We start from the raw sequence: 12,844 nt of genomic DNA, 5'->3' as shown, positions 1-12,844 counted from the left end.
TGATATACTCAAAACCACTATAAGTAAATCAATATGGAATCCAAAGATTTTTAGGTAATTCACAGGAAGGCAAAAAAAAAAAAAAAAAAAAAAAAAAAAGAAACAGAACAAGAAACAGAGGAAACATAAATATTAATAGCAGCTTTACTTCTAATAGTCAAAAGCTGGAAACAACCCAAATGTCCTTCAGTGGGTTAAATGGTTAAACAAACTGGTACAACCAACCATACTATGGAATACTATTCAGCAATAAAAAGGAACACACAATCGACACATGTAACAACCCGGATTAATCTCAAGGTAATTATGCTGAGTGAAAAAAGCCAATCTCAAAAGGTTACGTATTGTAAGATTCCACTTTTACAGGTCTTGAAATGACAAAAATTACGGAATTAGAGAATAGCTGGAGGTTGGTGGAGGTTACAGTTGGGGGCAGGAGTGTGGAATTAGATGGGACTCAGGAGAAGCAGGAGGGAGTTGAGAGGGGAGTGGTTTTGATTATAAAAGAGCAGGAAGATTCCTTTTGGTAATGGAAGTGTTCTGTATCTCGCTGTAATGATGGTCACACAAAACTACACATGCAATAAAACTGCTTAGAACTAAATACACAGGAATGAGTGCATGTAAAACTGATGGAATCTGAATAATGGGTTATATTTATATCAGTTTCCTAATTTTGATAATATACTATAATTATGCAAAATGTTACCATTTGGGAAACTAGGTAAAGGCTTCATAGGATCTCTCTGTATTATTTCTTTTTTTATTGAGATATAATTGACACAATACATTAGTATACCTAAATGTTTTGGTATTTGTATATTTTGTGTATATTTGTATATTTGTGAAATGATCACAATAAATCTAGTTAACATCCATCACCATACATAATTACAAATTTCTTTCTTGTGATGAGAACTTTTAAGATTTACTGTCTTGGCAACTTTCAAATATACAATACAGCATTATTAACTATGATTGCCTTGCTTTACATTATATCCCATGATTTATTTTTTTTAATGTTTATTTATTTTTGGAGAGACAGAGCGTGAGCAGGGGAGGACCAGAGAGAGGGAGGCAGACACAGAGTCTGAAGCAAGCTCCAGGCTCCAAGCTGTCAGCACAGAGCCTGACGCGAGGATCAAACTCACAAACTGCAAGATCATGACCTGAGCTGAAGTCAGATGCCTAATCAACTGAGCCACCCAGGCACCCCTATCCTATAACTTACTTATTCTACAAGTGAAAGTTTGTAACTTTTTACCCCCTTTACCCATTTTACCCACCCCACCTCCCACTTCTGGTAACAACCAATCTCTTCACTGCTATGAGTTCAATTTTTGTTTTATTTTATAGATTCAAAGTATAAGTGAGATCATATGGTCTTTGTCTTTCTCCGACTTATTTGACTTAGCATAATGACTGACCTGAAGTTCCATCCGTGTTGTGGCCAATGACAAAATCTCATTCATTTTTATAGCTGAATAATATTCATATATATATCTCACATTTTTACTTATCCATTCATCCATCAATGGACACTTAGATTCCATCCATGTCTTGGTTATTGTAAATAATGCTTCAGCAAACATCGAGTGCATATATCTTTTTCAGTTAGCATTTTCATTTCCTTCGGATAAATGTTCAGAAATGAGATTCCTGGGTCATATGGTAGTTCTATTTTTTATTTTGTGAGGGACTCCCATAGTATTTTCCACAGTGGCTGCACCATTCCCAAAATAGTGCACAAGGGTTCCTTATTCTCCACATCTGCCAACACTTGAATAACCATCTTCCCAGACATGAGGTGATACCTCTTGTAGTTTTGATTTGCATTTCCCTGCTGATAAGTGATGTTTAGCATCTTCTCATGTGTCTGTTGACCATCTGTATGCGTTCTTTGGATAAATGTCTATTCAGGTCATCTGTCCATTTTAATTGGATTATTTGGAGGGTTTTGGGTGTTGAGTTGCATGAATTCCTTACACATTTTGGATATTAACCCCTTATCTGATTTATCCTTTGCAAATATTTTTTCTTCATTGGCATGTTGCCTTTTTATTTTGTTGATGGTCTACATTGCTATGCAGAAGCTTTTTAACTTTATATAGTCCCACCTGTTTATTTTGCTTTTGTTGCCTTTGCTTTTGGTGTCAAATCCAAAATATCATTGTCAATATCAATGTTGTCAAGGAACTTGCCTAGTTTTCTTCAAGGATTTTTATGGATTCATCTTATTTTTGTGTCTTTACTCCATTTTGAATTAATTTTTGTGTATGGTGTAAGATATTGGTCCAGTTTCATTCTTTTGCATGTGGCTGTCCATTTTTCCCAGCAACATTTATTGTAGATATTCCCTTCACCATTGTCTATTCTTGGCTCCTTTGTCATAAATGAATTAACCATATATGCACAGGTATATACATATATTTTTAATTTGGAATAGTTCACAAATTTGCATGTCATCCTGGAGCATGTGCTAATCTTCTCTGTATCCTTCCTGTTTCAGTGTACGTGCTGCTGAAGTGAGCATGGCATATTATTTCCATCATTTGCATCTTTAATTTTCTCAACATAAAAATTTTTACAAGTGGCTCTTCCAGAAGACCCTTTATAGACCTAATGCCAATATGATGTTTTCCTCTCATGGGAAAAAAATGGGAATGAATTACGGTGGTAATGATTCTCCAGTAAATCTTACCAGGGTGTCTATACATATTTCTCAGAAAGAAAAATTTCACATTATCACAAGAAATGGAACATAAAATGTTTTCAGAGTTCCTATATAAATTATCTCTTCAAAAGTTGCTCCACGTTACTTTTTAAAGTTATTGCTAAAAGTCAAAAAGGAAGCAAAGGAAGCTGACCATTAGACCTACCTTAAAGAGGTTAGGTATAACCTCCTCTTTTACTAGAATGCCAGTTTATAGGAAATAATCTTATTCTATCCCTAAAACTTAGGGAGCCAGTTTGGTTCAGTCATGGAAAAAAAATCTTCATGTATTCATCAGACTTATGAAACCACAAGTGAGAGGTGGAAACCAACGTGACAATTTATTAATATTGTGTATCAGTGTTTCTAGGAGAGATCAGTAGTGGTCTACTGACCATTGAGTGGTCAATAGAAACGGCTTTGGTTTCTATGTATTTTGGTGTCCAGAAATTGTTACATTGCAAGTTTTAAATAATGTGAATGGGTCTAAACCAAGGAAACTAGAGACCCCTAACATGGCACATCCAATAATGGGACATGTCCAGGTAACAGAGTATTCTTTTATCTCCAGACCAAATGAAGCACAGGTGTTTTTCTAAACCAATGTAATATAAACCAATGTAATATAAATAATTTCATACAAAAGATCATCTTCAGTAAGGCATCTGGATAGAAGGAAAGAACAGACCTTTGGCTCTGAGGATAAAATACTGAAGTTTAGGGTGTAAAATAGTTTCTAAAACTGTGATCTGAGGCTTAAGGCTAGGGAGTGAAAGTGATTATATGTGAACTATTTATTATATACAAAATGTATATGTGTGTGCAAATAGTCTGAAAGATGCATAGACTTAACACAAAGAGACAAATGGTAAGTTGACTACACCCATTTTATTTCTTTGTGGTTTTTCAGTCATTTATATACAATTAAAATCAAGCCAAATCACAAGTTAAGTACTGTTTTAAAACATCACAGGATTCATGCCAGAACTCTCATTTATATTTTTAAAAAAAATAGTTCAAGTTTACTACAAGCCACCATTTTAAAGACCACATATATAAGTCATATAATCACATTTAAGTTAATTAAAGAAAATATATTTCAACTTCAGCGTACTGTAGTAGCTTATTCTAGCCTTAATAGACTTTTATAAATTATGACATTGAGGCAAAAAATGTTGAGAACGTAATATTTGTTTAGGCCTCACAGAGTAAAAATTGTTCTTCAGTCACAAACAAAATCTACACATTTTCTCAATCAATCCACAAACTAGCTGAAACATAGGCATTATTATTCAACTATATAAAGAAGCCAAGATTCAAAGACATTAAATAACTTTTCCAAGGGTACTCATGAAAGACACGCCGGGTTTGATCATAATTCTGACTCCAAATTGTTACTTCCACTTCATTATATATGTATTTATGACCAAAAATATGAGGATCACAAAATATGACTTGAAAAATGCCCACGGAAATATTTTAAGTGATCTGGATAGTCTTTGTTTTTAAACTTGGTTAAGTTTTTCGAAAAAGGTTTCACTCAATTGTTCAAATGCTAAGACCACATTGTCATCTTCATTTTCACATAGTTCACGCAAGGAAACACTGTAAATGGAAATACACAGCATTTTAGTGAGAGTCAGTACTATAAGAAGGACTTTCTCCATGTGGGAAGAATTAAGAAAATCCCATTACATGATGAAATGTTAGAAAAATATGAAGAATGATGATAAGAAACATGTTTATCTTAAAAAAAAAACTTGAATGGAAAAAATAACAAAATAAAGATAACAAAACAGTTCCCGTACAGTTCCTCTTCATGTCAATTACCAAGAGGATTTTAAAGGTCAACAAATTTCATGTAAACCTATCCCTCTTCCCTTCAAAAGCAACAACACAAATTCCCTTCCTTTCTCCATACACCTCTTTAGAGGCTATTTTGTGATTTTTTTTTTTTTTTGGCTACCGTGTCCAATATATACTGAAACCCACAAGTAACTACCGCTAAGAAGGGCAAAATATTACTTCCTTTACCTAGATATGTAAGAAAATTAAAAAGAAAAAAACAGGGTGTAATAAACAGAAAAATGGTCTTCCAGAGATATTTATGTTCTAATCCTCAGAAATCTAGGGCCATGTTAGTTTACATGGCAATGGAGAATTAAGGTTGCAGATGGAATTGAAGTTGCTGATCAGGTGACTTTGAGATGGAAAAATTATTCTGGATTTTCTGGGTTAGCCCATTATAGTCTCAAAGGTTCTTGTAAGCAGGAGAGGGAGGCAGGAGAGAGCTCATCTCAGTGTAAGACTTTCCCCACCATTGCTGGCTTTGAAGAGGGAAGGGGACCATGATAAAAATAATGCCAGCAGCCTCTGGAGCCTGGAAAAGACAATAGAGCAGATTGTCCTAAAGCCTCCAGAAAGAAATGAGCTTTGCCAATATCTTGATTTTAACCCAGTTAGACCCATTTTGGATTTCAGGCTTCCAGAACTGTAAGATAATAAATTTGTGTTGGTTTAAACCACTAAATTTGTGGTAATTTGTTATAGCAGCAATAAGAAATGAATATGCAGGTGAAAAGAAAGGAGAGAGGAAATCCACAAATGAACCGTGCAGCTGCAGTGATAAAGTACTGAACACAATCAGGATCTGACATTTTATCAACCTATTGCAATTCCTATTACCTTGGTTTCACTAGAGTTCCAGAATTTTTCCTAGTGTCTTCATTGACCTACTACAAACAACGACCAGATCTGTATCTGTAACACTGAATTTCCTCCTAGTTACAGACCTATAATTATGACACCGACCATTTCCTCTTGAATGATTTCCCACAGATATTATGTGACATATATAAATTCTAACTCACTATTTTTGGTTCTTAGTCCTCCTCCAACCTCATCCTCACTTCTATGTTTCTTATGTATCATTAACTAAAATAGAAACCTTGTTATCTTTACCAACTACATGGCCTTTATTGACAGTTTCTTTGAATACTATCTCATAAATACTTCTCTAATCATCATTAGTTCTATTTCCTTAATTCAGACCCACACCCACTCTCACCTGCATGGCTGTTATAGCCTTTGAGTTTCTGCCACATATATAAGCCATACACATCTCTGTCACACATATAAACCATAGACCCATATCATACTCATGTCTATGCACTGTCTACACATTATTCAAAATATTAAACCCAAACTCCATAATATGAGAATTAAGACCCTTCTCAATGTATCCAAATTGTCTTTAAAGCTCCTTTAAGCAATTCAGCATCTTCCCCCATCCCTATCACAACTCCCATATTCCCCATGCCACTATAGTGAGATCGAAGCCAATACCTGACATATCAGGCCCTTTCTCATTTCTGTACTTTGAAAACACTATTTCCTCCGCCCCCTTAATATACCTTAAGACTTAGTGAAAAAAATTACTTCATTTGAAAATCCTTCTCTGAATCCAAGGTCAAGTTAGTTGCCCCCTCATCTGTCACCCTAGCACTTATTACCTTTTTAATATCTACAAGTAAGTTTCCTCACACTACACTGTAAGATTTTGTTTAAAGAAGGGATAGATTTAATGATTATCTGTATCTGAAATGCTTAAACATAGTCCTCAAATCAGTAATGTTTCAATAATTTTTAAAGAAAAAAATGAATGATATTTCTAGGATCAGATTTTGAGGCAGCTCCAAAGTCTCTGGAGTTTCTTGAGATGCTCTTGAATAACTATGAGCCACTCAAGAAATACACTACATAGAGATACTCAAGAAACTAGAGCAGTTCCCTCTGCTCTAGCATCCTTATAGTTTCATTCTCTGTATAAAATATCCAAACAGGTCTAACTAATCTTGTATCAAAAAAATAAAAAAACAATGACCTAATTAGCAACAACTTCATGAAGGTGAAGAGATTCATGGCAAATTACATGTATTCATATATGTGAAGAAATATAATTTTTAAAGCAAGTGATAGAAAAGGGAAAACCCATAAAGTATTAAGGTACATGCAGAACAGAGGCTTTAGGAAGATGTATATTTAACCAGGAAATACATGATGGGCTTAAGGATGGATCTTCTAATAGAGCCTTAGGATGGGGGTATCCATATAAAGTTTGGAATTGTTTGGGTCCCCACAGAGCTCTGTTAAAGATGAAAACAGGAAGCCAATATGAGAGATTAGTGTCAGATGAAGCCTGGGCAAAACACTGTATAAAGCAAGAGAATCCAGAATATGTAAATTGATATATAACCAGGGACCAATGGAGCCCTAAGGGGCCCTGTGAAGTATCATGTATCTGACAAACACTGGTTATGAAAACAGAATACTAGCATCTAGGAATTCCTGAGGTTTTGGAATATCCTCCTATTATACAGTGCCTGAGGTTAGGGTTCTGGTCTGAATTAAATCTTACGTCAAATGGGCTTTGGAATTAATTCTATTATAGAATCAGTGCAACAGGGTGTTGAAGAGAAGCTCTGCAAATTGTTTGGGGAGTTGAAAGGCGTGACATCTAAGAAGCTCAGTGTCACTTCTAAGTATAAGGTCAACAGGGGTGCCTGGGTGGCTCATTCAGTTAAGGATCTGACTCTTGATTTCAGCTCAGATCGCGATCTCGTGGTTCATGAGTCTGAGCCCTGCATGGGCTCTGCACTGACAATGCAAAGCCTGCTTGGGATTCTCTCTCTCCTTCTCTCTCTGCTCCTCCCCTACTCATGCTCAAGCACTCTCTCTCTCAAATTAAATAAACTTAAAAAAAGTATGAGGTCAACAAACTCAATTTAATTACCATTAAAATTTTGGAAAATATGAAATCAATACTTAAAGTATATAACATACCTGATAGATCGAATGGTGAGTGCAAAATCTTTCAACAACTCATAAGCAGTTCCTTCATTCATCCTAAACAAAATATCATTTTGAAAATTAATAGTATAAAAACAATAAAGAACTTATTTGATACTGAAATTTTGGATTTGTCAATAAGAGATTACTTTCATCTGTCAAGACATGTTTATTAGAATGCCACAATCCTTAAGGATAATTCAATCAACAGGAGTGATAATTATGAATTCAAATATCACAAGTACAATACGCATAGGAGACTGACCATTTCAGGAGAAAACCAAAGTAGGAAAGTTAAGCTCAGAAGAGTGAATGGGGGCTGGAGAATCAAAAGGGAAGAATCAGACTATTTACTAATGTCACAACTACTTTTATTCATGACAATGAGTCATATTTTAAAAATATTTAAATATTTAAAAATATTTTTTAAAATGATCAGAAATACATCCGAGGGGGAAGAAGGCAGCAGGGTAGGAAGACCCGAAGCCTGCTTCATCCCATGAATACAACTAGATAACTATCAAAACATCCTAAATACACCAGAATCAACCTGAAGACTGACAAAACAAATTCCACAACTAAAGGTAGACAAGAGGCCACATCAAAAAAGGTAAGAAGCACAGAGACACGGTTTGGGAGAGAAACATACTGTGGCTGCTGCAATGGGGAGGGAGCCACAGGCATGGAGAAGGGCAAGAGACAGACTAGCACATAGGGGATTGTACAAGGAGATGTTTCCCCATACCAACTGGCTTGGAAAATGAGACGGTCTAAATTTCATGAGTTCTTACAACCAGCAGGGCCTAAATAAAGCCTGAAGTTTTAAAGGTCAGTAGCGGTGGCACAGATAGAGCCCAAAGGCATCGGGGCTGCTCTTGGAGAGAAGACAGGGCAAACAGCCCACAGATGCACAGCATGAAAACAGTTACCTGAAGAGTGGCTGCGGCACACAGTGGGGAGGTTATTTGCTCTTCTCAGAGTATGTTTCAGAGAGGCAGTGTTCACAAGAGACCCCTCTGGGAACAAAGAAACTGGCCAGCATAATTTCCTCCCCCATCCCTCAGCATAGGCAAAGGGCCACCTGCAGGAACCAGCACCATGCTAACAGCTGACACTCGCTACCTAACTTGCTCACACCAAGCCTCATCCCCACACACACTCTGTTGGAACCACCCTTCCCAGTCATTCTTGCCTCAGTCCCAGTGCTGCAGGTACCCTCCCAAAGAAGACCAGCCCAAACCTGTGCCTATACCATGTCTACCAACATAGGAGCTCTTCTACATAAGGCCATTACCATAAAAAACAGGGGAAGTAGCTGAGTTTCCTAACATAGAGCAGGCACAGAGACTTAGACAAAATGAGAAGACAGAGGAATTTGTCCCAAATGAAAAAACAGGACAAGGCCATGGCCTTGAAACAGATATAAGTAACATGTCTGATAGAGAATTTAAAGAAATGATCCTAAAGATACCCACTGGACTTAAGAATGGAAGACATGAGTGAGAACCTTAACACAGAGATAAGTTATAATATATCAGAGATAAAGGGCTCAATAAACAAAAACACGCATGATGGAATGAACAGCAGGATGGAAGAAGCAGAGGAACAAATTAATGACCTAGAAAACACAGTATTAGAAAGTAATCAAGCTGAACAAAAGAAAAAAAAAGGATTATGCAAAACAAGAACAGACTTGGGGAACTCAGTGACTCTATCAAACATAAAAACATTCATATTATAGAAGTCCCAGGAGAAAGAAAAGGAGACAAATGATTTATTTAAAGAAATAATAGCTGAAAAGCTCCCTAATCAGGGGAATGAAATAGATATCCAGATCCAAGAGGCACAAAGAACTCCCAACAAAATCAACAAAAGCAGATAAACACAAAGACACAACTAAAATGGCAAAATAGGGGCGCCTGGGTGGCGCAGTCGGTTAAGCGTCCGACTTCAGCCAGGTCACGATCTCGCGGTCCGTGAGTTCGAGCCCCGCGTCAGGCTCTGGGCCGATGGCTCGGAGCCTGGAGCCTGTTTCCGACTCTGTGTCTCCCTCTCTCTCTGCCCCTCCCCCGTTCATGCTCTGTCTCTCTCTGTCCCAAAAATAAATAAAAAACGTTGAAAAAAAAATTAAAAAAAAAATAAATAAAATGGCAAAATATAGTGATAAGGAAAACAATTTAAAAGCAGCAAAACAAAATAAGACAGTTACATACAAGGGAAATCCCATTAGGCTATCAGGGTCTTTTTCAGCAGAAACTTTCCAAGCAAGAAGGGAGTGGCATGATATATTCAAAATGCTGAATAGGAAAAATCTGTAGTCAAGGATACTCTATCCAGCAAGTCTATCATTCAAAATAGAAGAAGAAATAAAGAGTTTCCTAGACAAAAACTAAAGCAGTTCATGACCACTAAACCAGCCCTCCAAGAAATATTAAAGAGGATGTTAAGGAAAAATGAAACACCAAAATTGACAGTATGAAGGTGGGAAACACAAAATCAGTATAAATGAATCTTTTTTGTAAAATACCAGCCAAAGAACTCACAAAATTAAAGTATGAAAATAAGACACCATGTACCTAAAACATGGGGAGGAGAGGAGTAAAGAATGGGTTCAAATTAACTGACCATCTACTTAAGATAGATGGCTATATTCAGAAGATATAACCTAATGGTAACCAAAAATCAAAACCACTAATTAATATGCAAAGAAGAAAGAGAAAGAAAGCCAAATATATCACTAAAGAAATCCATCAAATCATGAAAAAGAAAATGACAAGAAAGAACCAGAGAAAATTGTCAGAAAGAACCACAAAACAAGTAATAAAATATCAATAAATATATATCTATCAATAATTACACTGAATGTAAATGGACTAAATACTTGAATCAATGACACAGGGTGACAGAATGGATTTTTTTTAGAAAAAGACTCATCTATACACTGCTTATAAGAGCATTTTTAGTCCTGAAGACACCTGCAGATTGAAAGTGAGAAGATGGACATTTATCATACGAATGAATATCAAAAGAAAGCCAGAGTAGCAATACTTATAATGAACAAACTCAACTTTAAAACAAAGACTGTAACAAGAAGTAAAGCACCCAAAAACACAAAACAGTTAATAATGAACATAAAGGAATTAATTGATAACAACACAATAAGAGTAGGGGGCATTAACACCCCCACTTACATCAATGGACAGATCAACTAAACAGAAAATTGGCAAGGAAATAATGGCTTTGAATTACACACTGGATCAGCTGAACTTAACAGATGTATCTAGAACATTCTATCCTAAAACATCAGAATACACATTCCTTTCAAGTACAAATGGAACATTCTGGAGAATAGATCATGTATTAGGCCATAAAACAAACCTCAACTAATTCAAAAAAGATTAAATCGTACCATACATCTTTTCTGACCACAATATTATGAAACTAGAAATAAATCACAAGAAAAAATTTGCAATGACCGTAAAGAGATGGAGGTTAAGTAACATACTACTACACACTGAATGTGTCAAATAGGAAATCAAAGAAGAAATAAAAAATACATGGAAACAAATGAAAATGAAAATACAAAGGTCTAAAACCTTTGGGATGCAGCGAAAGCAGTCCTAAGAGGGAAGTGTATAGAAAAACAGGCCTACTCAAGAAGAAAGAAAAATCTCATATAAAAAAACCAAAAAAACAAAAAACTAATCTTACACTCAAAGGAGTTAAAAAAAAAACAAAGAGCAAAAACCTAAAGCCAGCAGAAGGAAGGATATAATAAAGATTAGAGCATAAATAAATGATTTAGAAACTAAAAAAAAAAAAAAAATAGGTCAATGAAATCAGAAGCTGGGTCTTTGAAAAAAATGAATAAAATTGATAAATCACTCTCCAGACTTATCAAAAAAAGGAGAAAGGACACAACTAATAAAATCACAAATGAGCAGGGAGAAATAAAAACCAACACTAACAAAAATACAAATAATTATAACAGTATATTATGAAAAACTATATGCCAGCAAATTAGACAACCTAGAGGAAATGAATAAATTCCTAGAAACATGAAACCTACCAAAACCAAAACAGGAAGAAACAGAAAATATGAGCAGACTGACTACCAGTAACAAAATTAAATCAGTGATCAAAAAACTCCCAACAAACCAAAGTCCAATACCAGATGTCTCACAGGCAAACTGTACCAAAATTTAAAGAAGAGTTAAAACCTATTCATCTCAAACTATTCCAAAAAAATACAAGAGTAAGGAAAACTCCTAAATTCACTCTATGAGGCCAGTATTACTGTCATACCAAAAACAAGTAGAGACACCACAAAAAAAAGGCCAATATCTCTAATGAATATGGATCAAAAAAACCTTCAACAAACTACCAGCAAACTAAATCCAACAATACATTTAAAATAAATTTCATATTAAAAATAAATAAAATAAAATTTTAAGATTAAAATAAATAAATAAATAAATAAATAAATAAGTGTAAAAATATATTAAAAAAAGCAATACGTTAAAAAATGTTTCACCATGAAAAAATAATAAAAAAATAAAAAACCATTAACCACAATCAAGTGGGATTTATTCCTGAGTTGCAAGTGTGGTTCAATATTTATAAATCAACCATATGACATATCACATCAATAAGAGAAAGAATAAGAACCATATGATCATTTCAATAGACACACAAAAAAAGCATTTGACAAGTACAACATCCATTCATAATAAAAACCCTGAACAAAGTAGGTTTAGAGGGAACGTACCTCAACATAATAAAGTCTATTTAGGAAAAACCCACAGCTAACATCCTCAAAAGGGAAAAACTGAGAGCTTGTCTTCTATGGTCAGGAACAAGACAGAATGTCCACTTTCACAGCTTTTATTCAACATAGTCCTGGAAGTCCTATTCACAGCAATCAGACAACGAAAATAAACAAAAGGCATACAAATTGGTATGGAAGGAGTAAAACTTTCACTATTTGTAGATCGTATGACACTATATATAGAAAACCAGAAAGATTCCACTAAAAAACAGCTAGAGCTGATAAATGAATTCAGTAAAGTCACAAGATACAAAAATCACCGTACAGAAATCTGTTGCATTTCTATACACAGGGAGGAAGCAGCAGAAAGAGCAATTAATAAATCAACCCCATTTGGAATCGCACCAGAAAACAATAAGATACCTAGAAATAAACGTAACCAAAGAGGTAAAAGACCTGTATTCTGAAAACTATAAAATGTTAATGAAAGAAATTGAAGATGACACAAAGAAGTG

General features: G+C 35.1%; 1 protein-coding gene and 1 non-coding gene across 6 annotated transcripts in view; both read right to left on the bottom strand.

Moving 5' to 3' along the window:
• Window positions 1–2,431: 2,431 nt before the first annotated feature.
• On the bottom strand, window positions 2,432–2,533 carry LOC131508225 (U6 spliceosomal RNA). Its single transcript, XR_009259931.1, has one exon. It is a non-coding gene; the product is annotated as a U6 spliceosomal RNA (small nuclear RNA).
• Window positions 2,534–3,582: 1,049 nt separating this feature from the next.
• The window catches only part of DDX60 (DExD/H-box helicase 60), a 108,856-nt gene continuing 99,594 nt past the window's right edge, over window positions 3,583–12,844 (bottom strand). For 4 of the 5 annotated variants that reach the window (XM_058720941.1, XM_058720940.1, XM_058720942.1 and 1 more), the window contains 2 exons: window positions 7,556–7,618; window positions 3,583–4,318 (listed from right to left, as the gene is read on the bottom strand). In XM_058720941.1, coding sequence (XP_058576924.1) covers window positions 4,219–4,318; window positions 7,556–7,618 — 163 coding nt within the window. In that variant the 3' untranslated portion in view covers window positions 3,583–4,218. Of the gene's footprint in view, window positions 4,319–7,555; window positions 7,619–12,329; window positions 12,470–12,844 lie in introns of all 5 variants that reach the window. The other variant, XR_009259207.1, reaches the window with a different exon arrangement.

Source organism: Neofelis nebulosa, chromosome 3 (assembly GCF_028018385.1).
Source record: "Neofelis nebulosa isolate mNeoNeb1 chromosome 3, mNeoNeb1.pri, whole genome shotgun sequence".
Classification (NCBI taxonomy): domain Eukaryota; kingdom Metazoa; phylum Chordata; class Mammalia; order Carnivora; family Felidae; genus Neofelis; species Neofelis nebulosa.
This window is presented reverse-complemented; position numbering and strand designations above follow the sequence as displayed.